This window comes from Malaclemys terrapin, chromosome 19, assembly GCF_027887155.1.
Source record: "Malaclemys terrapin pileata isolate rMalTer1 chromosome 19, rMalTer1.hap1, whole genome shotgun sequence".
NCBI classification, from domain to species: domain Eukaryota; kingdom Metazoa; phylum Chordata; order Testudines; family Emydidae; genus Malaclemys; species Malaclemys terrapin.
This window is the reverse complement of record NC_071523.1, coordinates 7714169-7739355: the sequence shown is the minus strand read 5'-3', so window position 1 is coordinate 7739355 and position 25187 is coordinate 7714169. Positions and strand designations below refer to the sequence as shown.

At 53.2% G+C, this 25187-nt stretch overlaps 1 protein-coding gene across 1 annotated transcript in view; it reads left to right on the top strand.

Moving 5' to 3' along the window:
- ALDH4A1 (aldehyde dehydrogenase 4 family member A1) overlaps window positions 1-24681 on the top strand; it is a 29428-nt gene extending 4747 nt beyond the window's left edge. The window contains exons 2-15 of the mRNA XM_054008844.1: window positions 422-515; window positions 1036-1128; window positions 2661-2708; window positions 3858-4013; window positions 5540-5689; window positions 5886-5960; window positions 12440-12627; window positions 14544-14617; window positions 16034-16230; window positions 16634-16681; window positions 17700-17852; window positions 19354-19475; window positions 20248-20366; window positions 20613-24681. Coding sequence (XP_053864819.1) covers window positions 422-515; window positions 1036-1128; window positions 2661-2708; window positions 3858-4013; window positions 5540-5689; window positions 5886-5960; window positions 12440-12627; window positions 14544-14617; window positions 16034-16230; window positions 16634-16681; window positions 17700-17852; window positions 19354-19475; window positions 20248-20366; window positions 20613-20725 — 1630 coding nt within the window. The 3' untranslated portion in view covers window positions 20726-24681. The remainder of the gene's footprint in view (window positions 1-421; window positions 516-1035; window positions 1129-2660; window positions 2709-3857; window positions 4014-5539; window positions 5690-5885; window positions 5961-12439; window positions 12628-14543; window positions 14618-16033; window positions 16231-16633; window positions 16682-17699; window positions 17853-19353; window positions 19476-20247; window positions 20367-20612) is intronic.
- Window positions 24682-25187: the final 506 nt, after the last annotated feature.

The following is a 25187-nucleotide window of genomic DNA, read 5'->3' as shown; positions in this document are numbered from 1 at the left end:
CCACACCACACACGGGAAGCTGACTAGGCAGTGAAACTGACTACCCACAAAGTGCCCTCAAATGTGCGCAGTAAGCAAACTGGGGAAAAGAGAGGGAAATTATTATTTATTTGTCATTGCACCTAGGACCCCCATGTGCTAGGAGCTGTACAATCACAGAACAACAACAACAACAAACTTCTCCCAACCTCTTTCAGCTCTAGCCACCTTAGTGGTTCCTTGGAGCAAAAAAAACGTTCAGCGGGAAATGTGATCTTTAAGCGGACTGTTTGGTATAGTGTATACCTCTGACAATAAGGAATGAAACTCAGCAGCAGTGCCTCCGTGGACGACCGTCTCACTTCACCGGCCAGGACAGCCGCGGTATAGATGGAATGAAGAAGACACTGGCTTCTCAGTGTGTCTCTCTTTCCCTTCCCAGGGTGCGATGGCAACACCGTATAGCTGTAGAGGTGACCAACGAACCCATTCTGGAGTTCAAGCACGGCAGCCCGGAACGAGCGGCTCTTCAGAAGGTACTGTCCTGAGTTGCTTGTTGCAGCCAAGAAACCAGAGCTCTTCTTCCCCTAGTGCAGCGTGTGATCTTCCAGCCTCACTCTAAAGTGGCTGAGTCTTTAGCTGAAGTGGTAGGACACCCTTCCCAACCCCTGATGGTTACCCTCTTGGGGAGAAGCCTTTCACCCACCCCACCCTTGTTACCCCTCCCTTAACCCTGCAGATGGCCCCCATAACACGGGGATGTTCTCAGTCTGAACAGAGCTTGGTACTGGAGAAGTCCAAGGTTTCCTTTCCCTGGGACGTGAGCACAGTGCTGGTCTGGCAGGCAGGTTCTAGAGGGACTCGGACATGGACCTTTGGCAGGGCTGTGGGTAGGACCATCAGGTCACCTGGTTTGAGAGTGTGGTGGTGGAGGAAGGCGGATCAAAGCCACGGCTGGCTGGATATCCTTTCCATCCCTGGGGGCTGCCTTCCGTTCAGCAGAGGGGGAGCTGCCACGCTCTCACCAGTTCATTTTTGTTCTGACTCATCCGATAGGCGCTAAATGATCTGAAGGGCAAGACGGAGGCCATCCCGTGCGTGGTGGGGGGAGAAGAGGTGTGGACATCAGACGTCCGGTACCAGTTGTCGGTGAGTCCCAGTGGGGAGCGCCTGGTTGCTAGGTGACCACTCCACGGCCTGGCAGAGCCCTGGGAACCTGCGAGGAACCTTTCTGACACGACAGGGGGAAATCCCAGTGTGGGGCAGTTTTATTCCCTTCCTGGAAGACATTCCCCTCCCCAGGGATTGCTCTAGCTCATTCACGTATTTCTCCCTCTGGGGTGTAGTTCTACCTAGTGTCCTTGTTAACCGTTGCCCTGTAGCAAACCGGCCCATTACAGACACGAGGGCCCTTTCCTGGAGACTTACGAAAGGTGAGCTGCCTTAGCCAGGAGCTGGGTAGTGGATGGATCTTTGGGGAAGTCCCTCATGGGACTTGCCAGACTGGCTCAGACCCACAGCACCGAATCTTGTCTCTAACAATGGCCGGTTCCAGCTTAGGAGGAAGGTGTAGGAGCCCTGCCGTAAGGAGATGGGGGGATAATGTGCCCCCCCGCCCCCACATTGGTCTCTTCCTGATCTCTGGGCTACCTCATTCCCCAGAGGAAGCCACCCTTCCTGGGACCAGAAAGCACCACCTGGGAATTGCAGTCTAAGCTGTTTCCCCAAACTGTCTAGGGGCCAGCGCTGACCATCAGATTGCCAGCAGATTGAGGGAAGTGATTATTCCCCTCTATTCGGCACCGGTGAGGCCACACCTGGAGTATTGTGTCCAGTTTTGGGCCCCCCACTACAGAAAGGATGTGGACAAATTGGAGAGAGTCCAGCAGAGGGCAACAAAAATGAATAGGGGGCTGGGGCACGTGACTTATGAGGAGAGGCAGAGGGAACTGGAGTTATTTAGTCTGCAGAAGAGAAGAGTGAGGGGGGATTTGATAGCAACCTTCAACTACCTGAAGGAGGGTTCTAAAGAGGATGGAGCTCGGCTGTTCTCAGTGGTATCAGACGACAGAACAAGGAGTAATGGTCTCAAGTTGCAGTGGTGGAGGTCTAGGTTGGATATTAGGAAAATCTATTTCACTAGGAGAGTGGTGAAGCACTGGAATGGGTTACCTAGGGAGATGGTGGAATCTCCATCCTTAGAGGTTTTCAAGGCCTGGCTTGACAAAGCCCTGGCTGGAATGATTTAGTTGGTGTTGGTCCTGCTTTGACCGGGGTTGTAGTAGATACCTCATGAGGTCCCTTCCAACCCTGATAGTGTATGATTCTATGATCCTCTCTGGGTAGGGTAGACCAGGGCTGGTGCACACGATTCGGTCCCTGTCCACACAGGCAAAACCAAACCACGTTGCACATGAGTGTCCCCAACGTGGGTCATTGATGCGGGACTCAGGCATCTGGGTGAACCCAGCAGAAGGTGAATGGAGGTTGCTTTGGAGCAGGGTGGGTCCCTGGGGCTGGATACACACCTTCTCTGCCTGGGTTTGAGCCCATGTCACCCCATGTGAATGGGGGACTGTTCTGTATGCAGAGGTGTTGTGGGGGGAGGGCAGAGGGGGTGTGTGGAGTTGGGGGGGGTGGCTCTTTACAGCATTAATCACCCCAGGCTCTCCTCTTTTCAGCCGTTCAATCACTCGCACAAGGTGGCCAAGTTCTGCTATGCAGACAAGGTGAGTGTGGCGCATGGTTGTGCCCAGACCTCCCTCCCTGCGCCTGACCTGCAGGGGGCAGGCATGAGGGTGCGTGGTCATGGGACACCGAGCTGTCCTTTGCTGGTGACAGACTAAACCTAGGGAGGGTTCCCCAGAGCCTGCAGGGGAAAGTGACACTTATCCCCTCTGCTTTAATGCGGCTGAGATCCTAACACGGGGCAGTGCTGTGGGCCTCTGGCTTGCTTGCTGCGGGCGCTTTAAACAGCGTAACCTAGGAGAGCGCCTCACACTGTGTCCGCAGCCGCTGGGCCTGCGCCCTGCACAGATCCAGCCGCACCTCCGTCAGGATTTAGCGCCCCCGCTCCTTGCTAGTGCAGCTGGGGGAGAGTGGGGCGTAGCTGCTTAAAATGAATGCGGGCGTGAAAGCCGGTGCTACGATCCAGCCGCTGAGTCGAGTCGTGTAGGGGGCTCGCTGCAGGAAGCGGGGGAGGCGACGCCGTAGCGGGTGGTCTTCCCTCAGAGCTGGCCCCCGCCGGATGCTAAATGAATTGTAAAACCTAGGCCCACAGTCACAACCCATCCTTGAATGGGGCGTCCTGGCCAGATCCCAACTTGGGTTGTTATGTAGGCAGAACGCAAATTTCCCTAGCGGTTTCAGCTGGACGTGGGAATCTTCTCCCCTTCCTGCCCTAAAATGGTTACATGGTATTAGACAGCTGCTGCCTTCCAGGCCAGAGGTGGTTGCATTACACTAGTGGCTGAAGAGACCCTGATCTTTAGTCCTTCCCTACCTCGCCCTGGGATTGGGCAGCTTGGGGGATGTTTGAAATCCCTATCAGAACATACAGAAGTGGTATTTATTTAGTGTTGTAACCATTAGCAGGGAAACTGGAAAATCCTCTTGAGTCTGACCTACCCGCCTGAGCGGTTCTTGACCCCCTGGTGTTCAGAGTCCTGGCGTAATTCCAAGCTCACAACTATGGCCTGCAGCAAAGTCTTTGGGTTATTGCTGGGACCGCGTATGTAGCAGAGTTGGGGTGGGGCTGGTTCTTCACCCCCGCAGCCGCTGATCTGAGCCATGAGGCTGCCGCAAGCCCTGGGGTGGGGCTGGGGGACTGAGATTCTGAGAAGCGCTAATCTGGTGCGCTTCCATCTTCTGCTCCTCAGGACTTGCTTAACAAAGCAATCAATGCTGCCGTGGCCGTGCGGAAGGAATGGGACCTGAAACCCATCCAGGACAGGGCACAGATCTTCTTCAAGGCGGCCGACATGCTGAGCGGCCCAAGGCGAGCGGAAATGCTGGCCAAAACCATGATTGGGCAGGTAAGGCTGCAGGTGGAATGGTCCCCAGAGAACCTGCTGGGACAAACCATAATGATTGGAGGGGGTGGGGGGAAGGTGGCAGGGAGAGCCGGGGGGAAGTGGCACAAATATGAGAGACGTCTGTGATTCAGTGAGAACGTGGTGTAGCCTGAGTTCTTCCTTTGCGGCTGGAGCCGTGCGTCCGTCCGCTTCTGCTGGGAACGTTGCCCGGCTGTTTTCTAGCAGGGCCCTCCCTGCACCTAGAGAGCTGCGGGGTGTGTGTGTGTGTGTGTCTTTTTAATGGAGCGGATGTGCGGGCGCTTATCTCTGTCCCTTCCCATGTAGCAGGAGGTGGTTATAATGCCAGGGGTAGGGAGACGGGGCTGTGAGTGGGGTGGAAATACCCAGGAAACGCAGCGCCATGTTAGTGTCGCGTCAGCAGCAAAACTTCCCGGGCTAACCCGGGTGAGACAGTGGGTGAAACAGGGAAGGTGACGTCCAGGGTTGGGCTGATCAGGAGCGGCCAGTGAGACCCACAATTGGGGGGTTAGATTCTGGCAGGAGCCTGATTTCCCCCTTTGCTTTTGCTGCAAGAAGGGGCTGTATGAATCCTGCAGGGCATCTGGCAGGGATCTGTCTTGATGCACCTGCTTCGGCGCATGGATGGTGTCTTCAAACAAAGGAGCCCCCCACCCTCCAAAGACAAGTTTACCCTCCCCACAAAAACCCTGCGGGAAAAGAGGGGCCTTGTTCTGTTCTCTAAATCGCGACGGACTCCTGTTGTGTTGACCCAGCGAGGGAAGCAGACCCCAGAGTTGAAGGCCCTTCACTGAGTGCCCCCAGCCCTTTAAATCTGCTACCTTGAGTGCTTCAGTTGGTCCCTGTCACTTCAGCGGCATGTGGGGCTAGGAAATGGGTCACTAGGATAGCATGGGGCCCAGGCTCGTAGATCAGACAGCACTGTGAGAGGCTAGGAAGGGCCATGCATGGAGGGAAAGAGAATTAACTCATGTATGATGCCTGGCCTGGCATTGGTGAAATGGACTGAGGGAGCAGCAAGGGGCTGTTGGAGAAGATTTGTGGCAAGGAGAGGAAAAAAGGGGATTTCCTGGGCGCTGATGTAGCCAGTGCACACCTAGCAATTACAGTGATCGGGTCTGGTCATTGTTCATTGCACAGGCTGTTGCGTGAAACAGACGTCATTCTGTGCAGGGCTGGTGACTAACTGGTGTGCCAGCGCCGTGAGGGACACCTGGGTTTGATTCCCAGCCCTGATCTTTCGCCCTGTGCAGGGGGTGGGGGGTAGGTCAGGGCTCTGCCAGGGAGAGGGAGGGGAAAGATACTAACAAACCCAGTCTGAGTCTGGGAGTTCGGCTTTCCTGCTGGTCATCACTAACCCAGTGAGAGCAAGGGGGAGAGGCAGCATGGGGCAATGTAGCTAGAAAGAAGCCAAGCCCCTGTGTCCGTCAGCCCCTAGGGAGAAAGCCAGGCGGGAGTGTGTTTCGGGGCTGCCTGAGTGCCGCTGATCTCTCCTGTTCCCCTTTCAGGGCAAAACCGTCATGCAGGCGGAAATCGACGCAGCCGCGGAGCTGATCGATTTCTTCCGATTCAACGCCAAGTATGCGCTGGAGCTGGAGAACTCTCAGCCCGTCAGCATCCCCATCAGCACCAACAGCATGGTCTACCGGGGGCTGGAGGTGAGGGGAAGGGTGGGGTGGCTCAGACATGCGCATCCAAGGTGTGTGGGGGGGTGTGAGACATCCCGGCTCAGAACAGATGCTCTCCCTGTGCGTCGCGAGCTGCGGCGGGACGTTTTTCCACGCTCCTGCGGCCTCCCTTGGGGTGTGCACATTACACTGTGTAAATTCTCCTTTTCCCCCCCCCCGCCTGCAGGGCTTTGTGGCAGCTGTTTCGCCCTTTAACTTCACTGCGATTGGCGGGAACCTGGCAGGGGCTCCGGCTTTGATGGTGAGTATGGAGGAGGGCGCGTGGGTTTTCTTTACGCAATGCTGGGGTTTTGGATTAAACGGCTCTTTGCCCAATGAATCGGCCCCGTCTGCGACCCACAGGGATAGCTGAGCAACCAACACTCCACAATCAGGAAAGAAATTTGCTTTAATGGAACGCTAAGGTTGCAATTTCAAACACCCCAATGCTAGGAAATGCAAACATCAAAGTACTCCTAGTAAATTGCACCCCCCATTCCAGTATCCTGTCTCGGACGTTACCAGATGGGGGTAGGAAACCCTGTAATGGACAACTATGGCATCAGCTGTCTGTAGGGGACACTTCTTCCTGACCCCCACCAGCTAGTGATTATCTCATGACCTGAAGCATGAGGGTTTGTTTGCCTTTTATTCTTATTCAAGCCTCCCCATATGGATAATGGGTTACATTAAATGCCCCCCCCCCTCCAAAAAAAGTCTTGCTAAGCTCTTGGCTTCAATGACATACTGTGGCAGTGAGTTCCACCGGCTAGCTATGCATTGTGCAAAAATGTATTTCATCTGTTTTAAATCTGTTGCCCTTGACCGTCCCTTTGTTCTTTTATTATTAGAGAAGGTAGGTAGGTGTGCCCAGTTTACCTTGTATATTCCTAGCGTGGCTGGGGTAGAGCCTCTGCTACAGCGGGCATTTATATTGGCAGCCTTTGTGCTGCCCCCTCGCTGAGCATTGCCCGTGGAAAGGTTGGCGTGAGTACTCTGCCCCCTAATCAGCGTCTGCTGTAGAGCAGTGGCTGCATTAGGAGACTGTGAAATTAACTTGTTAATGAGGCTGCTGATTTCACAGTCGGGCAGTGTTACACCGGCGCTTGGGTGAGATCAGGCTGATACGGCGGGCTTTGGGTGAGCAGATAGGCTTTCTTAGCGCCGAAGTGCAGCGAGCTGTTACCTGGTAGCCTCGGCATGAGGCGGGATATACCAGGGTTTTCCTAACGGCTGGATTGTGTGGGGGTGGAGGAAAGGCAGAAGAGGGAGTGGGTCAGAACAACAAAACCGCTGCAGTTTTGTGATGCTGGGTGGGCCTGGAATTCCAGCCTTCCTTGGCAGTTCTGCTGTAGCCTCCTGGATATGCTTACAAAAGAAAGAGGGTGGGGGAAAGAGAGAGAAGTATTAGTGTCTAGTGTCTCTCCTGCACTGAGATCTGCCTGACGCAGGGTTGGCGGGGATCCAGGAACGCCTCCCTGATTCCTCCTGGCGCATTTGCACATGCTCCTGCCCATCAGTGTAAATTAGAGCAGCCTAGGGGCTGCTCTAGTTTATGCCAGCTGCGAATTGGTGTGGCTTGCGCTGCCACCTGTGCTTTGGGAGTGAGGGGGAAGTTTGGTGTAGGTGCCAGCTATGCCACCTGCGAGCTCCCTTATGCTGGATAATTCTCAGCTGGCCTGATTTCACCACTTTGTGCTGCTTGGCCTGGTCCAAACAGGAGGAGAGATACGGGGCCAGTATTTGCAGTGTTTCTAACTAAGCCCTAGCCTGCCCTAAACTAGCCAGTGTCTGTGTTGAGTTAACCCAGATTTCCCATCAAACACGGCCAAAGGACTACAGAGTCTGGGTCAGACGTGACCAGTGCTTTTGGTTGCTTCCATTGTTGGGTGCTCAATTTGAAATGCCACCTGATTTATTGATTTCAAGTGCTAAGCACCTGCCCCGGGAAAATCTTTAAGGTGTCTCCCAGGACGGACACCTACAAATTGAGTGTGCGCTATCCAAAATCAATAGTCCCTCTTGAAAATTTAGGCCCCCTGGAAACAGTCTCTGACCCCACCTCCCTTGCAGTAAAATGTCACATTAGTAGCTGCCAAGACTTTCCCTGCTCTCGTTGATATAAACGGATGTAACCCTCTTTGCTGAACGGCCCCATTCAGCCCGGACGCTGCAAACTTTAAAATGTCATTTTGCTTCGGTACGATGCCAACACGTCTGCAAAAGTAAAAAAGGGCATCGCTGCTTACTGAAGTTCGGGTGTTGGGGCTAAAGGGGTGACGTTGATGATGGGGTATTGCAGTCACCATGACGCATGGTAGGGCAGGCGGGTTGTGTTGGGCGTGTCCGTACAGGGAAATTCCACGGCATAGCTTTCTGTGGCAGCTGTGCCAGTCTAACTGCCCTATGTGGGCACTCTGTTGTGCCCTACAAGTGACTCTAGTCAGGAATAATTACTCCTCTCTGGAATTGTTGTGGGACTGTGTCCGGGCCGGGAGTTGTACCAGCATAGCTGTAATGGAATAATTCTGCGATAGCGACGCTGGTCAATTTCCCTGCGTAGACAAGCCCTCAGATTCGTGGTTTCCTGAGGACCCAGGTGAGGCAGAGACGGATTAAGGTTTCGTGGGGCCCTGGGCCAGAGCAAGTGGGGAGCCCCTCCCCACCCCTTCTGCCTACAATCCCACCCCCGTTCCGCCCCTTGCCTGCGGCCCTGCCCTGTTCCACCCACAATCTGCCCCATTCTGCCCCCCTGTGTGGCTCTGCAACCTGTTTGCTCCTTTCTGCCTCCCCACCCCAAACCACAGCCTCATGACTGGAGAAGCTCTGCACCCCCTCCCCTCCTTCTCCCCTCGGCCACAGTGGGGAGTGAGAGCTTCCCCAGCCCTGCTACTTCGGCAGGGAGCTGGGGTTGCAGCCGGGTTCGGGGCGCTGGGCTTCCCTCATTGCCCAGCACTTCTGCCAGGGAGCGGGGTTGGGGTGCAGGTGCACCCATTTTTTCTGTCCCCCCCCTCCAATTGGCCAGGGCCCCTGCGCACGGGCCCTGTCAGCCCATTGGCTAATCTGCCACTGAGGTGAGGCGCTCACTGGACTGTAATTATTGAGACTTTCCTTATTTATTTTTGTATTTATTTAAAGATAGGGCCAAGTGTGTAATGCAATGAGCGTTTCCACTGAATAAGGCAGGCCAAATGGGGCTCCATGCTAGTGACTTTGGGCTTTGGCTCAGGAGAGGGTCAGGAGAGCGGAGGAGAAATCTCCTCTGATCGTGGAAAGAAGAAGGTGTTTATAATCATGGAAAGGGAGGAAGACTAGGAAGGGACATACGGGGCTGTCTTTTTGTTCCGTGTTTGTACGCCACCTGCTCCAGGACTGGGGCTCTGTGGGGCTGCAGCCACCCCCATAATAAATAAATTCTGGCTCCTGGTCTAGGAAACTTACTGGTATTAGTTACTGGCCATGGAACGAGGTGGTGTTTGGGAGTTCACCGAGTAAGTAACGGACCATGATATGCGGGCAGTGCCTTCCAGGGTGTAACCCCAAGTGCGGATGAGGGGAAGCCCCTGGATATAATGTACCCAGATTTCAGCTTTCGGTAAAGCTCCCTGCAGGCCACTGAATGAGCTCAAAAATACCGGCAGCAACGGGAGAGGGCCCGAAAGTCACAATAGTGCTAAACTGCATTTTTGAAGTCTTCCAGCCGAAAGGATCCCAAAGCGGTTCATCAACTGATGTACGTACCACACGTCGGCACTGCCTGCCGCTGAAGTGCAGCCACCTCTGGGGTAGAGCACGACAGCTGTTAAACAGGGCACACAGCCGCTTACAGCTGGATGGGAAGAATACTGTGCCCAAGTAGAAGTGCAGCGGGGATCGAGAGAGGCAAATGGAATTTGGACCAGGGCACCCGGTTTAACTTTTCTGCTCTTATGAAAAGTGACCTGGCATGTTTATGGAGGGGATGGTATGATGGGCTAGCTTAATTTGGCAATTAATTGATCTTTGATTATTAGCAGGTAAATATGCCCAATGGCCTGTGATGGGATGTTAGATGGGGTGGGATCTGAGTTACTACAGAGAATTCTTTCCTGGGTGCTGGCTGGTGAGTCTTGCCCACATGCTCAGGGTTTAGCTGATCGCCATATTTGGGATCGGGAAGGAATTTTCCTCCAGGGCAGATTGGCAGAGGCCCTGGGGGGTTTTCGCCTTCCGCTGCAGCGTGGGGCACGGGTCACTTGCTGTAGGATTCTCTGCACCATGAGGTCTTTAAACCACAATTTGAGGACTTCAATAGCTCAGACATAGGTCAGGGGTTTCTTACAGGAGTAGGTGGGTGAGATTCTGTGGCCTGCATTGTGCAGGAGGTCAGACCAGATGATCATAATGGTCCCTTCTGACCTTAAAGTCTATGGGTCTATCTTTAATGACCAGAACCTCAGACTCTAAACTCCGTATGGAAGACGGTGCCTCCAGCAGCACCGCATCCTCTACTGGAGCTGGAGGGGATTGATTTACGGGGTAAAACAACCAAACGTTTCGCTCTTTTAAAGTGACGACGAAGGTGGGGGGGACACACCTACAAATGCTGAGGGTGTAAACCCCAAGGGGGGAGAGTGAGTGAGGCATAACTAAGAGGATACTCAGACTGTCAGCTCTTTGGGGCAGGGGCCATCTTTGTTGTGGTAGGTGTTGTACCATCAAAGGGTCCATGTCTAGGGGCCCTAGGTGCTCCGGTGATATAAATAATAGCAATGTTAAGAGAGGAGGAACAGGGGGATCCTTCTGGTGGGGCGAGCTGTTTGGTTGCGGGATAGAAACCCCATCCCTTGGGCCATTCAGAGCTAATCCGGTACATAGGGGACAATTCTGGTGAGCTACGTGGTGGCAGATTGGACCTGGCCGGTCTGATCCGTCCCTAACTGCTGGCAGTCTCCCTATTTTCTGGTCTCTTTCCTTGTGTCTGCTTTTCACTTGAGGACAGACCCCAGCAGAGGTGCTGCATGCCAGGGTCTCTGCTTCCATTTAATAGGGGAAGCTGAGATCTTCTCTGCCCCTGGTGCTGGGCTGCTAAAGGGGAGATGGAGGAGGGGTCGCGTGGCTCCTGGTATCGGAGAAGTGGCCAATTTGCCAAGCTTACGTCCCTGCTTTGTGCACCTGGAATTAAAATGGAGAGTTGCGGGCCAACTCTTTATAATGAGTGGACGTTAATTAGCATCCTGGTAATTAGTGCTTTAGTAATTTCCAGTGGAATTCCCATGGGATTAAATATCTCGGCCGCATGACTAGCTGGAGAGATCAACACGATTAATGTGGGAGAAGGATTTCGTAGGAGCAGAGCTTTTGCCACATCAGAACAGACCAGCAGCCTGGTTCCTTTGCTCTCTTGTCCCTGACTGTGGCCTGTATTGGATTTCCCAGGGACTTCAACATTTTGCTGAGTGTGATGTAGTTTTCCCACCACTCGGAGTGGAAGAAAGCGGGAAGAGGAGGGGAGGGTTTGTGTCGAGAGGCTCAGGAACTGAACGTCCAGTCCAGATGGACAAATGTTTACGGCCCCTTGTCCCCCCCCTTGCTTTCCATCTGCTATGACTGTTGTGTCTTGGTTCACGACACCACTGCACTGCTGTGAGCTTCCCCGTAGCTCGCCCCTCGAGGGGCTGGCATAGTGGGCGTAGCACAGAACTGGGTGGAACCTTTCAAACCTGGGAGCTCCCCTGGCTTCAGCCTCTTATGAACGGGAGTCACGCGATGAGGGAAAGGTGCAGCACCAGGAGAGGATTAAGGGATCCCTGCTGGTCACATGGCTGCTTGGGGCCGAGTATAAAAGGAAGGGGAAGATGGGTCAAAGGGAAACTAAGAGGTAGGATGTGTCCTCTTCCCTCCAGGCTGGCTGAAGGGGGGGCAGGGGGGACACCTCTCTAGGAATTATTGCCCAGTGTCTTTCAGTTGATTCACCCTCTTCTGTGGACAATATATAGAGATATACCTATCTCCTAGAACTGGAAGGGACCTTGAAACGTCATCGAGTCCAGCCCCCTGCCTTCACTAGCAGGACCAAGTACTGATTTTGCCCCAGATTCCTAAGTGGCCCCCTCAAGGACTGAACTCACCACGCTGGGTTTAGCAGGCCAATGCTCAAACCACTGAGCTATCCCTCCCCCCAGTAAAACCAGCCCTGAAGAAAACCTTAAATGGACTGAAGCCGGGAGCTTTATTTCCCTTTCCTGGCTGGTTAAAGCACCTATTGGTTTACACCCAGCTTCAAGGAAACCTGGCTCGAGGAGGAAGTACAGTTGTGTGGCTGAAGCTGCTGGCGGAGACTCGGGTCCCATTCCCAGCATCACAGCTCGCTCTGTAAGAGATCTGCACAGGGACGGTGCTAGAGATAAGCAGAGGGTCATTATGGGGTCTGCCTAGTTTCAGTGTGAGCGGGAAGAAGTCTTGAGACTTCAGCTGAGTCGGGCATTAAGCTCAGCGCTGTTCGAAACGGAAACTTGAAGCCAAATGCAGGGGATGGGTGTCAATCCCATGCACCTCAGCGCTGCTGGACCCCCCGTAAACGCAGCTGACTTTCACTGCTCTGCCCCCATCTGCTTTGCTGGCAGACAGGGGCTTTGGTTGGATTGTTGAGCTTTGGAGCCCTGGGGTCAGCAGCGAGGGGGCCCCTCATCGCCCGCTATCTAAGCCTGTGGCCGCCCTCCGTGATCAATAGATTTTTTTTTCCTCCTCCTCCTCCTCCAGGGAAACGTGGTCCTGTGGAAACCCAGCGACGCCGCCATGCTGTCCAACTTCACCATCTACAGAATCCTCCTGGAAGCTGGTCTCCCTCCAAACGTCATTCAGTTTGTCCCGGCTGACGGAGCTGTCTTTGGAGACACGGTCACAAGCTCGGAGCATTTCTGCGGGCTCAACTTCACGGGCAGCGTGCCGTAAGCGGGCAGGGGAGCCGGCCAAGGGTCGGCGCTTCGGAGAGGTGGTTGGGTCGGGCAGGGTGGGGTCATGCTGCTGCAACACATACCAGTGTTTTGCAGGCACTGGAGGTTACTTCAGGACTGGTTAATGTCCTGCAAGCAAGGTCAGGATAGAAAGGAAAAAGATCAGCCCTAAGTGGGCCCCATTGTCATCTCCTCCCTACTCCCTATTTTCTCTGACGGTGTACGAACAACGTACCCTGGACGCATGATGGCAGCTGTGGAATGATGTTCATTTCCAGGGCATAATGAAACCGACGTGGACGTTACCAAAGCCCCCGCTTCTCTAGACTCCGAAGACTGTAAATACCTTGCTGTGGGGACTTCCTGCAGGGCTGCTGGGGGACAAATCCAGATTCCCATTTACACTGTGACCAAGGGACAGGGCCCCAGTTAAAAGCGGTGGTGTAGATGGGACCTAACCGAGTCCATGCGGCAAACTTAAAACTCTGGCGTATCCACCGTTCTTTCCCTACAGGGACTGTGTCTAACTAAACCCAGGGTTGTGAGTTCAATCCTGGAGGGGGCCACTTAGGGATCTGGGGCAAAAATCAGTACTTGGTCCTACTAGTGAAGGCAGGGGGCTGGACTTGATGACCTTTTGGGGTCCCTTCCAGTTCTATGAGATAGGTATATCTCCATGTATTATTGGGGGGGATAGCTCAGTGGTTTGAACATTGGCCTGGTAAACCCAGGGTTGTGAGTTCAGTCCTTGAGGGGGCCACTTAGGGATCTGGGGCAAAAAAAAATAGTTGGGGATTGGTCCTGCTTTGAGCAGGGGGTTGGACTAGATGACCTCCTGAGGTCCCTTCCAACCCTGATATTCTATATCAACCCTAACCTCTAATAGGGAGCCAGGAGTTCAGATTCCTGATCTCATTCTGTGTCAGGGATTCTGGACAAGTTTCTCAAGAGAGGCACAGAGAGAGGTTAACCCTCATCTGCAAATTGGGGGTGATATTTATTTGTCTCGCAGGGACACGAGAACTTCCATTAATTGCTCGCAAAGCCTTTGGAGAGCTCCTTAGGAGAGCGATGCTGTAGGAAAGGGATGTGGTGTTTGTTTCACATTTGCCCTGCCGACAGGCATTAAAGGGATGTGAATTAGCCACGTGAAGGACTCCACAACCTGATAAAGGGCATGGTGCAGGTGCTCCCTTTGTCCATGTAGATTTGCAAACTCCCACTCGTCTCCCAGCACTTCAGGGTGAGTTATTCCCGCGAAGGGCTCTGCCAGCCCTGCCCGAAGTGCCGCTCCCAAAGATGAGAGACTATTAAAATCCGGGGGCCCCGCTAACCAGCCGAATGACATGGTCTGATGAGCGTTGGGCTTTAAAGGTGGGAAGCTCATAAATTAGTATTAGTGGCTCTCTCTCCTGGTGGGAGCGTATTAGCATTTTTATTGTTTTGCAGCTCAGGGGTTTGTCACAGTCAGAACCAAAAAAGAAGGAGGGAAAGAAAAGAACTGGAAGCCCCTGCCAGACTCTATTTCTCCTTTATTCTCTTCTGTGCCACTTTTCTCTCCCCTCTTTCACAATCTCTCCATCTCTGCCTTTTCGGTAGTGCCCATCACCTTGGTGTCTAGGCCCTGGTTCTCGGGTTGTCTCCCCTCCTCTCTCAAGGTATGAGCCAATGCCTGTTGAAGTCGATGGGAGTGGTTTCCATTGGCTTCGGTGGGCGTTGGATCAGGCCTCTTGGCGGGAATGGGGAGGTGAAGTTTCTTTAGCTCGTGGACCTGGGGCTTTAGGATAATCTCCAATCTTCCTGGGGCCTGAGAGCCGGCGCCTGGTTCCACAGCTCTCAAGATGCTCGCTCCAGTGTGCGCCGAGTAACCGCAGTGTAGTGCCAGGGTCTCACTCTCTTCTGCCTTTCAGAACCTTCAAGCACCTTTGGAAGCAGGTGTCGGAGAACCTGGATCGATACCGCACCTTTCCGCGCCTGGCAGGAGGTAATGCTCTCGGGGGGACAAAGAGCCACGTGGGCCATGCCAGCGGCAGGGGAACTCCTCAGCAGGAATTGAGCAGCTACTGGGCAGCGTGTGTGGCCAGCTTGCTGTTCACTTCCATGGCTGCGTTGTATTTCCTACCAAACACGTGCACTGAAATAAAACAGGTGTCTGGAGAGAGAGCTGGGGAGGCGTGGGCTCCAGTGGGTGCAACAGGGAAGTGTGAGTTAGGGCTCCTGGGTTCTTTTCCCAGCTCTTGGAGGCACTGTGGTTTACTGTTCAGAGCAGAGGCCTGAAAGCCAGGACTCCTGGGTTCTAGTCTCAGGGCTCTGCGAGAGCCTTGCTGGGTGGGACACTTCATTTAACTGCTCTGTGCTATGCTGAGCTTTAAGTTGGGGCCAGTCGCGCTTCAGTGCTCAGAGGTTAGGGGAGGGCAGAGGGTGGTGATGTGGACACCACAGGGGCCTGCGCTCAGGTCCCAGGCACTGCAGGGCAGAGTCCTCTGTGCCCAGCGATGCAGAGCGGTGTGGGGCTGTACAGGTCTGTCTCCTACACGCTGACTCAGTTGGGACCCCATGGATGTTTTCCTTCCCCTGTTCAGGTTAGCTACGGCCTAGCTGCCACCCAGTATTCCCCCGGCCGTCCTATTCCAGAGTGCATCCTTAGCGGAGCGTGCTCTGCCCCGGCTGAGCTGAACGGGCCGAGGTATTTAGGGAACCTGGTGCCGTTTTGAGATCAGCTTGGGGAGGCCTCTTGCAGTGAACCTCCTGGGAAGAGCAGCTGGCACCAGCGAGCCTGGGGTAGAAATGGCTGGGCCTGCCCCTCTCTCTGGTCACTCATAGGAGCCTACAGCAGATGCTGTACTCCCATATAAACCCATTGCTCCCCTCCTGCTAATGGGGCGAGGGTCCCTTTGCTTTGTACCTAGTGAGGGAGAAAGGGAAGAGACGGGGTGAACCCAAAGGATTGGAGGGAAGGCTAGGACGAAGGGAACAAGGTTCAGACTCCAGTTCTGTCACTGACCTGCGGGGTGACCTAGTGTGAGTCACTGCCTCAGTTTCCCCAGCTGCAAAATGGGTTTCATAATTCTGACCCTCCTCACAGGGCCGCTGGGAGACACTTGGCTGGAGCTGCTGGAGCAGAGCTAGGCAGGTGGTTCCCATGTTGTTGGTATTTATCCCTCAGATGTGTCTTCGCTTAGAGCCAGCCCTGCGTCCCAACGAGCATGGGGCAGGGTAATTCAGGCAGGTGAGCGGGTAGGCAGACGCCTGGCCTGGCTGCTGAGGGTGCGGTGTCTGCTGCCCGCAGCTCGCGTGTTACGCGGGACTGTGCAGGAAGCCAGCTGGGGCTGGCTGTAAGTTGCTCTGTGGGGAAGCAACGAGGCAGTGACGGGATGGGTCGGTCCGTGTGTCTTCTCAGAGTGCGGCGGGAAGAACTTCCACTTCGTGCACAGCTCAGCCGACGTGCCCAGCGTGGTGAACGGGACCCTGCGCTCGGCCTTCGAGTACAGCGGCCAGAAATGCTCGGCCTGCTCCCGCCTCTACGCCCCCGACTCGCTGTGGCCCCAGATCAAAGCGAAACTGTTGGAGGAGCATGGGAAGATCAAAGTGGGAGACGTGAGTGGAGCTGCTGGGCTTTGCGGCTCAGCGGGTGGCTGATGGGATTAGAGGCTGCAGTAGCCGGCTGCTAATTCCCATTGAACCGAGCTTTTTATCCACTGGTTCTTCCCCCCTCATCTTTTTAGTGATTAGAAATTAACTTGTAGCCAGCGCTGCGGAGGAACGATTGTGAGGAACTGTTAACGCCACAGCGTAATTGAAAAAGGCCGGCTGCTCCCTCTTAGGGGTGTGGGGATGGGCGATATTAAAGAAGGGACAGGTGTCACTCGGGGGATTTAGATTCTCTTTCTTCCTCCTCCTGCCTTCCGAGCGACCTGCCTGGCGCTCCGAGGCAGCTGATGGCCTGTGGAGCGAAGCAGCCTGCTCACTCTTTCACCAGCTCCCCTTCTTCCTTCCGCAGCCTGCCCAGGATTTCGCGACGTTTTTCTCGGCTGTGATTGATGACAAGGTAAGACCAGTCCCCTGCCCCAGTCCCCTTGCTGGCTTGACCACTTGAGTCCCTCCAGAGGGCGGGCCCTGGCTGTTACGGGGAGGCTCTGGCATGCAGGTGGGCCTTTTGGCCTACGTGCCATTGCTCCCCGTTGCCCCTTTGGCTTGCCTACCTGTGATCTCCTAAGCCAGCTTTCTTGCTGCTCCCCTAGAGGCCTCGCGTGGTTTCCCCAAGCCAGCCAAACCCTCCTGGGGATTGATTATCCCTTCTCCCTCGCCCTGGGCCTCGTCAGGGGCTGCACTTCCCCCCCTTTCGTCGTTCCAGACCCAGCTGAGCTGGCAAGTGCTGTCTTAAGTGTGTTTTCCTAGCTTGTGGGCAGGCAGCTGGCAATACAGGTGGCTTTTTGGCTGCAAATCCCTCTCATCCACTTCCATTGCAGAGAAGGGGGCCTCTGCGGCACAGGGCCTGCCCTTGCTGGAAAGGCTTTGGGCAGCCCCTTGCCTGTCTCCCTACTCTGTCCTTGCCCCATGGCGTGGCCAGAGTACTAGCCATCTGAGACTGCAGTTGCTCATCTTCATACAGAGGTGTGGCTGGTATACTACAGGTCCCAGCGTGCAATGCTCCCCTTTGCTAGTAGTCCTTGGGTCTGTGTCTTCCGTTGGCCGTGTCTCCAGGGCCAGCTGCAGTGTGCAAAGTGTACACGGCTTTGGGTTTCTAGCCAAGTCTGGACACCCCCGGCCTTACTGCACGTGCACCTGTCTGGGACTGCCGTCCTCAGGGACAGTCGTCATGATCTTGCCCAGAAGGGGCCTAAGATTCTAAGTGCAGGGAGGCTCACGGGGCATCTTCCCGGAAGCAAACCCCGGGGCATGCAGCGAGATGCGGACCCAGCGCGGCCTTCTAGGCAGCACTCCCGCGAGTGGCTTCACGTGCTGCAATAGCGTGTCTGCCGCTGCTGGATCCTGCCGGCTCCAGAGCTAGCGTCCCCGACGGGCAATGCCCTCTTTCAGACTCCTCCTCGCACTCTGGTTTTCAGTCTTTTGCACGTATTAAGAAGTGGATCCAACACGCCAAGACGTCGCCCAACCTCAGCATCCTGGCGGGGGGGACGTGTGATGACACCGTTGGGTATTTTGTCGAGCCGTGTATCGTGGAGAGCAAAGACCCAAAGGACCCCATCATGGAAGAGGTGAGTATCCCTTTTCTCTCCTGTGGGGATCGAGGTTGAATTGACCACGAGAAGAGCATGAGGAATAGCCATTGCAGAAGCACAGATCTTTGAGAGAGAGAGAGAAATCTGGCCATCTAAGCCAGAGATTCCCATCCTCTAGGACTGATCCCATAGAACTCCCTCCCCTTAATGAGTAACCTGCACTGCTCCTCAGTGCGTCTGTTGCTGCCTCCTGCCTAGACTGTAGCCCTCCCGTTGGCCTTGAGGTGCTCTCAAGACTGGGCCTCAGAGCAGCGCAAGCTCCGTGATGAGCGTGCAGTTAAATAGGAGGCCACCGGCGCAGCGCGGTAACTGGGGCAGGATTGTCCCCACGCTGTCTTTCCCAGTGCCTTAGCTGCTCGAGTGACGGGGCATCCAGAGGTTCTGGGAGGGGCCGGTTGTATAGGCTAGGAAGCCCTTCCTGATTGCAAGCTGAGTGTCATTCCACCACCACTCTTGGCTCACCCTAGTGATGGCCGGAAACCACAGCAAACAAAGACGAGGGCTGTGTCTTTGTGAAAGGCCAGCTGGGCGGGCTCCTCTAAAGCTCCTAAAACTAGAGCCCATTGAACTAAAGGAGAAGCAGCAGACTCATCACGGGCCCGGGGTTAGGGCTGGCTGCTGTCGCGCCTAGCGTTCCTCTCCCACATGCTGCCGCTCACTAATGAAGCTCAGAAGCGGGGGCTTACCGGAGGGCCTCTTGGGGTATATCTACCCCGTGAAGAGAGACCCGCGGCTGGCCAGTGCCAGATGACTCAGACTGTTGGGGCTCCGGCTGTTTCATTGCTGTGAAGACTTCCAGCCTTAGGCTGAGCCTGGACTCTGGGACCCTCCCACCTCACAGGGTCCTAGAGTCCTGGCTCCAGCCCAAGCCCAGACGTCTACACAGCAACGAAACAGCCCCACAGCTGGAGCCCTGCAAGCCCGAGTCGGCTGTGTCTAACTGCTGTGTAGACATAGCCTTTGACAGCCAGCGCTGCAGTGTATGTGCAGCTGTTTCTTTTCTCCATCCTCTGCAGACCTATAATTATTTACTGAGCCAGAATAGCTCTGAGTCTCAGCTCAGGACTGAAGGGGATGGAAGTGGGTAGGGGAATGGCTCTAACGAACATTCATCCATCCAGGTTGGGAAGGACGGGGCGTTGTATGGGTGGGAGTCTGGCCCAAGTACAGGACCCTAAACACCTTAGATAACAATGAAGGCACACTGCTGTCCTTGGCAGGAACGGGCGGGAACTGCCTGCCAAGCAAATACTACACTTGGGCTGGGAGATGGTGCTCTGCCTTCCCCCGGAGTCCTTCCCTGCAGGAGTTGATTGTGCTCCTGCTTTCATAGTGCTGGTCATTTGTCCTGTTTCACACCGGCGATTTGTTCAAGCAGCAGGCGCTGCCGTCAGTAACAAGCAGCGATTGTGGGCCACGCTCGCAGGCATGCAGACGCGGCTGCTCCTGCCCTGACAGCCTTTGTTTTGCTTTGCAGGAAATTTTTGGCCCAGTCCTGACTGTCTATGTCTATCCAGAAAAGCAGTACAAGGAAATCCTACAGCTCATAGACACCACATCCCCCTACGGCCTCACGGGGGCAGTGTTCGCCCAAGATAAGTAAGTGCCTGAATTCTCACCCCTCTAGCAGTGTGCGCTAATAGCTCGCTCTCCGCTCTCTTTCTTTCCAGGGTGCACTAGGGGGGCGAATAATTTTAACCCTTCGGTTTCTGTCATGCAGAACCAGCACGTGTATTACCTCCATTTTCATCACTGTCTTCTGCTAGAAGGAAGTCCTGGGCCAATGGACTCTTACCCCTTCATGGGTAGGGCTTTGCCCAGCATGGGCCGAGTAGTGATTTAGGGCAGGGAGGTTCCTTGTCTGAGCCCCTTGCCCCTTTTCCCTAGAGGCTCTGAAGGGTAGTTCAGGGGGTTTCCCTCAAGACAACACTCCTATGTCCTACCAGCCCCAGATGGCTCGTTAGGGCTGCCCCATGGCCATCAAAGGTGGTGAACTTTAAGTGGTGCAACTCTCTGGGACTGAATGGTACAGGGGATGGGTTTGGAGCAATGCCACATTTCACATCTGGGGTTGAGCCCAGCCTAGGGCAGCAGTAACTAAGAGCTGACCAGCTATGTTGTCTGCTTCAGCACAGAGGCCAGGGATTGACTGGGCTCTGCAGAGTACCCTAGGAATGCTGAATCTTCTAGGCCAGAGCAATATTGGTAGGGTGGGTTGCTTTGCTGGGGATAGATGTTGGGCTGGGCCATCTGGCCAGCACTATGTTCTCTTGCACACGGTCTGAGGCCAGGAGGCCCACAACAGATTGAAAGGACGATGACCTGAGCGTGTCGTCCTCCGCTGTGTCACCGCTCCCCCCATTTCTCCTAGGCACGTCATCCAGGAAGCGAGGACGCTTCTGAGGAATGCAGCTGGCAACTTCTACATTAACGATAAGTCGACAGGCGCAATTGTGGCCCAGCAGCCATTTGGGGGCGCCCGTGCCTCAGGTGAGAGGGGAATAGCTGTCAGCTGATCCATACACAGTGGGGTGTGAATGTTCCTCTCTGGGAACTAGAGCCAGGCGCTGGGAGTGAGCAGGCCTAGGTTCTACTCCTGGCTCTGTGCCGCCATCTCCTCAGCTGTGGGATGGGGATCTCTCTCTAGAACCTCCTGCAAGGCCAAGACTGGAGTGTGCTCCCTACTGGGGAACGACTCCTTCTTCCCGTAAAGAGCCTTTCCTGGCTTTCCTACAGGAACCAACGACAAACCGGGCAGTCCCTTCTACCTCCTGCGCTGGACGTCTCCCCAGGCCATCAAGGAGACCCACGTGCCGCTCGGAGATTGGCAGTACGCGTACATGCAATGATCGCGGCCCAGTGCCTTCCATGCTGGGAGAACGCCCTCTTACTACTGACTCCCAACGCAGAGCGTAGTTGCCGATCTCATTTCCAAGCTACGGCTCTAATAGTATTTAAAGCATTTTGTTTTTTCAAACAAAATTTAACAGACTGTTACCCAGCAACAAGAGCAACCCTTGTGATTTCTCAAGCCCGATGCAGGAGATTAGTCTAAAGCAGGGTTCTTCTGTAGGCTGCAGTTTGTTCACGGTCCTCTAGCAGGAGGAGGCCGCTCATCAAGGTACCTTAGAACAGGAATGCAGCAGCAAGAACCACAGGCCTGCGAGGCAGTAGAGGAGAAACGTTCTGGCAAGAATGAGATAACGGGGGTTCATGCTGATCTGTGCTGAACAAATCCCTGAAGCTTGCCCTCCCACTCCACGTCCCATAGAATCATAGAGGAACATGCCCGTGGAGATGTTCTTGTCCATTTCTCCCCATACATTTGGTCTACGCATGATTGTGGTTTTCCATCTAGATCTCAGGGACTGAGTGTCTCCTGCTGCAGGTATGAAGCCAGTGCCTAGTCTGCCATTGGAGAGGGAACAAATCATGTTCTTTAAAGGGCTTGGCCATACGAACACTTATTTCTCCGCAAGCTGCGGTGTAAATCTACCCTGCTGGGCACTAAGTGTCTATGTGGACCTTGCTGGTGCCTGCTAAAAATTCCCTACTGTGCTTTAATCTACTCCAAGTGGGGGTAGATCTAAGCTCCGTAGGAAACTTTTAGTGCATGGTAGATTTACATCCCAGCTTGCCATAAGCTAAGTGTTTGTGTGGACAAGCCGCATGTTTTATCAAACACGGTAGGTGATAAAATGCCTTGCATTAACACTTCTGCTGTAAAACCTTTGCAGAGTTTAGAGGGAAGAGGCATTTAGGGAAAGTAATGCATGAAAACAGCAACTGAGTTGAGACTGGGCAGAGCCCTTGTCTTCCAACTCTGTCCATCCTTTCTTAAAAGCAACCTGTAACACCTATGTCCCTCTCTGCCAGAATTGGGACCAATTTTGCTTTCTCCCCCTGAACTGAGATTCCTGAAATAATTAAAGCCAGAGCTATATGACTGGTACTGGAGCATTAACAGGATGGGCTTGCCCCTGTTACTTTCAGAGCTGTATTATTTTCCAAACACTTGTTTTTAGTTTAATACATGGGCCATGTTACAAATCATGCTTGTTGGTTAAGAAGTCCTGTTCCGGGGAGTAGGGGGAAACATATGTGAACTCTGGCTTGAATTGATCCAGAGAGTTACACCATTGGACTCTAGCTGCGCACTTTCCCAGAGTTCCTTGCTGTTAAGATCTTTGCTTAGGCTCTAGTTTGAATAGTGTAGGGACAGTCGCTCTATTTTGCATGTAGCACTGAGGGGATGCTGTTATCGTGCATACCTCATGGCTATTTTGCTATTAAACCCCTTGATTTAAAAACTGATTCAGTGCTAGGCACATGTTTCACATTAGTACAGCTGGGCTAAGCCAAGGGTTAGCCATACAAATGCACCTATTACTGACGCAGTTGCAAAGTAGTATTAAGACTTTAGGTCTGCGATTCACTAACAGCTATCCAGTTGGGCAGGCTACTCCCCCGTGAGGTTCCCTGAATGGATCCAGAGAGCATCTCCTCTTCCCTGGCGTGGGTCTCATGTTAGTAACAAGTGCGTGGCAGCAGCAGGAATCTTATCGACTGCTCAGAGGGAAAGAGATCTGATCACAATGTTAAGAGTCCATTTTGCCTCTGGTGGCCTTAGCCGCTTGCCATGTGCACAGTGAACACGCCTGACTGTATGTTCCTGTACAGCCTGGGTAACATATACCCACCTGTTCTGAGGCGCAAAACTGCTCTAAATGGCAAATGCTACCGCAGTCTTCTTAGTAGGTTCTTACGACGTGTCCACTGAGCTCTCATATCCAACTTTCCACGTCCTGATTGGACAGGACCGTCTAACTTCAGTTCTAATTTAGAATGTTCCTTCAACAGCAAGCCGTTACGGTTGACAATTCCACAGCCGGAATTGTGAAACTGTAGATGATTGACAGTACAGATGTTATTTGTCTGAGGTGTACAGTCAGTTAAATGTTAACCTCTACTGGGCCTTGACTAGTATTTAGCTTTTAGGTCAATAATTGTCACTGCCACTGAAGTCAATATCCACTTATTGCAAATGCTGAATCATGAGACAGATAAGCTGTTGCCATAACTTAGTTACACAGACTTGGATGCATTTTAAAAGGTAACTCTTGAAGCAAAGGTTTGTTAATGACTGATTCTACTAGCACTTTTTGGTTCTAACTGTGTAAGCTTGAAGGAGTCCACTGTGTTAGATGAAGTATTTGATTCAAAGAAACACATTTCAAATACTTATTTACCTTTTATCGCTATGTAACAAAAGTAATATTAGACAAGATTCATGTGTACCAGTAGGCACAATAGCAACAAGGTTTTGCATATTAAAATAAATCAGTAATTTATCCAGTAAATTCAAACATTCATGTGATTGAGAGCTGGAGCTACTTATTTTATATAGGTTTGTGAGGTAAGTTTGCATAACGCTGCCGGTGAGAATAAATTCTCTTCCCCTGATTCTGCATTTTAGTGCTTGTCTACACAGTATGGCCTACAGAGGTGTGAATTGTAGCACACACTAAAGTTTAGTGCTGTAATTACCCCACATAGATCTTGCTAGCATGAACTAAGAGAGCGTAGGGCTGTTTTAAATGAGACTACATTGCTATGAACTAGGTACCTTTTAGTTGGCGCTAGCAGGGTCTACTTACAGCACAAAACTTCAGTGTGGGCTGCAGTTCGCACCCTGCAGTCTGCACTGTGGGGTCATGTAGACAAGTCCCTTAGCATATGTCTACACTGCAGTTACATACCCAGGGCTGGCCTGTCCAGAGATGATGTACCAGGCCATGCTACTGCTGGATCTTAGCCAAGATCCAGGCTTAGGGCCTGTTTAATTGTGGTGTAGACTTTTGGGTTTGGCCTGGACCCAATTAAACAGTCTCTTACCCCGAACCCCGTGAGCTGAGTCACCAACCACTGGTTTGTAATTGCAGTGTAGACGTACCGAGTGACTTGGGTATCTGTCCTCCCAGCTCTTACCTGCCTCTCGGCTATCCTCGCCAGGTCTTCACTCCCTTCCTAGCAGCTCTCTCTCAAGTGCTCGCAACAGAATCTACACCCTACCTCTGCCTGCTTCACGGCTTGTTCCACCCCTTGTTCGACTTAAAGCAAAACTGCGGCGTTAGCTCAGTAGCCCCTGCTGTCCCAGCCCTACCAACTTCCTGGTGCAGTGGTGTAGTTTCCCTCATTTTATCCCATTCTTTTCCACCTATATAGGGTGGAATCCGGGATAGCAGATGACCTGGCTTTGTGAGTTTTAAAAGCCCAAAAGCTTTTAAGCATGGAATGACCCTCTTGGAATAACAGGTGTTTCCTAGCGTAAGGATGAAATAGGGTGGTTCTTTTGGACTCACTGATCCTGCTTATCATGCAAGAAAGCACCTGGGTTTGTTTTTAGTTGCAAACTCCGTCCTGCTTCAAGCAACCCCGCCCCAGTTTGGAAGCCAGATGAAACTCATCAAGTTAGCTAGAGTGCCACTTTGCTTTTTGGGGGGTTCAAAGGAACCCGCCCTCTCAGCCTCAAGTGGTGCAAATCCCATGGATCAAAACCAAAGAGGTCGCTTGCATAAAACCCTGTGGATGCAAACAGAGCCACTGCCCCAATAAGGGGCAGTGCAACTCACTCTCCGGCCCAGTGGATTGCCGTGGTAGTGACGGAGACGTGCGAAAAACAATTGTTTTGTTTTGCTCCTTCCCAACTGTACATGAATGTCTTTCTAATATTAGAAACTGCTGCTAAGAATCCTTTGCTATGTTTGCCACACAAGGAGAAGTAATAAAGTCTTGTTTAATCCTACCCTCCAGTTTGCCCATTAACTCTACCTACCCTCGCTAAACACTGGGCTTGCGTGATCTATAATGGCAAATCTCCACCGGCAAAAACTGGGAAGGGAACCAGCATTTTCATACTCGCATTATAAGGAGCTGGGGCTCCAGTTGGTTGATTTTTTCTTAGTACTAATTTGAATGCTGTTGTCTACACAAGAACGTGGTCTGTATCCTGTTGATGGCATGTTACCTGAAATGCACTGTACAGAGAGCGGTGTTGATCAGACAGAAAGCTCAGTGGGTGACCAGGTTGTTCATAGCGGAAGGACTTCAGTTTAGTAGGGCATTGGTCTGGCTGATCCAAACAGCGGTGAGTGTTTGCAGATGATTCACTGGTTGTGCTCCTTGGATCGCTCTTTGTTGCAGCGCAACTCGGGCTGAACGCTACACGATATTTTCAATGTGAAAGGTCGCTGCTGCCGTCGTCTCACCTGCGTGGGAGAATGTATAGTGTTGAGGGATAAGAATACTACT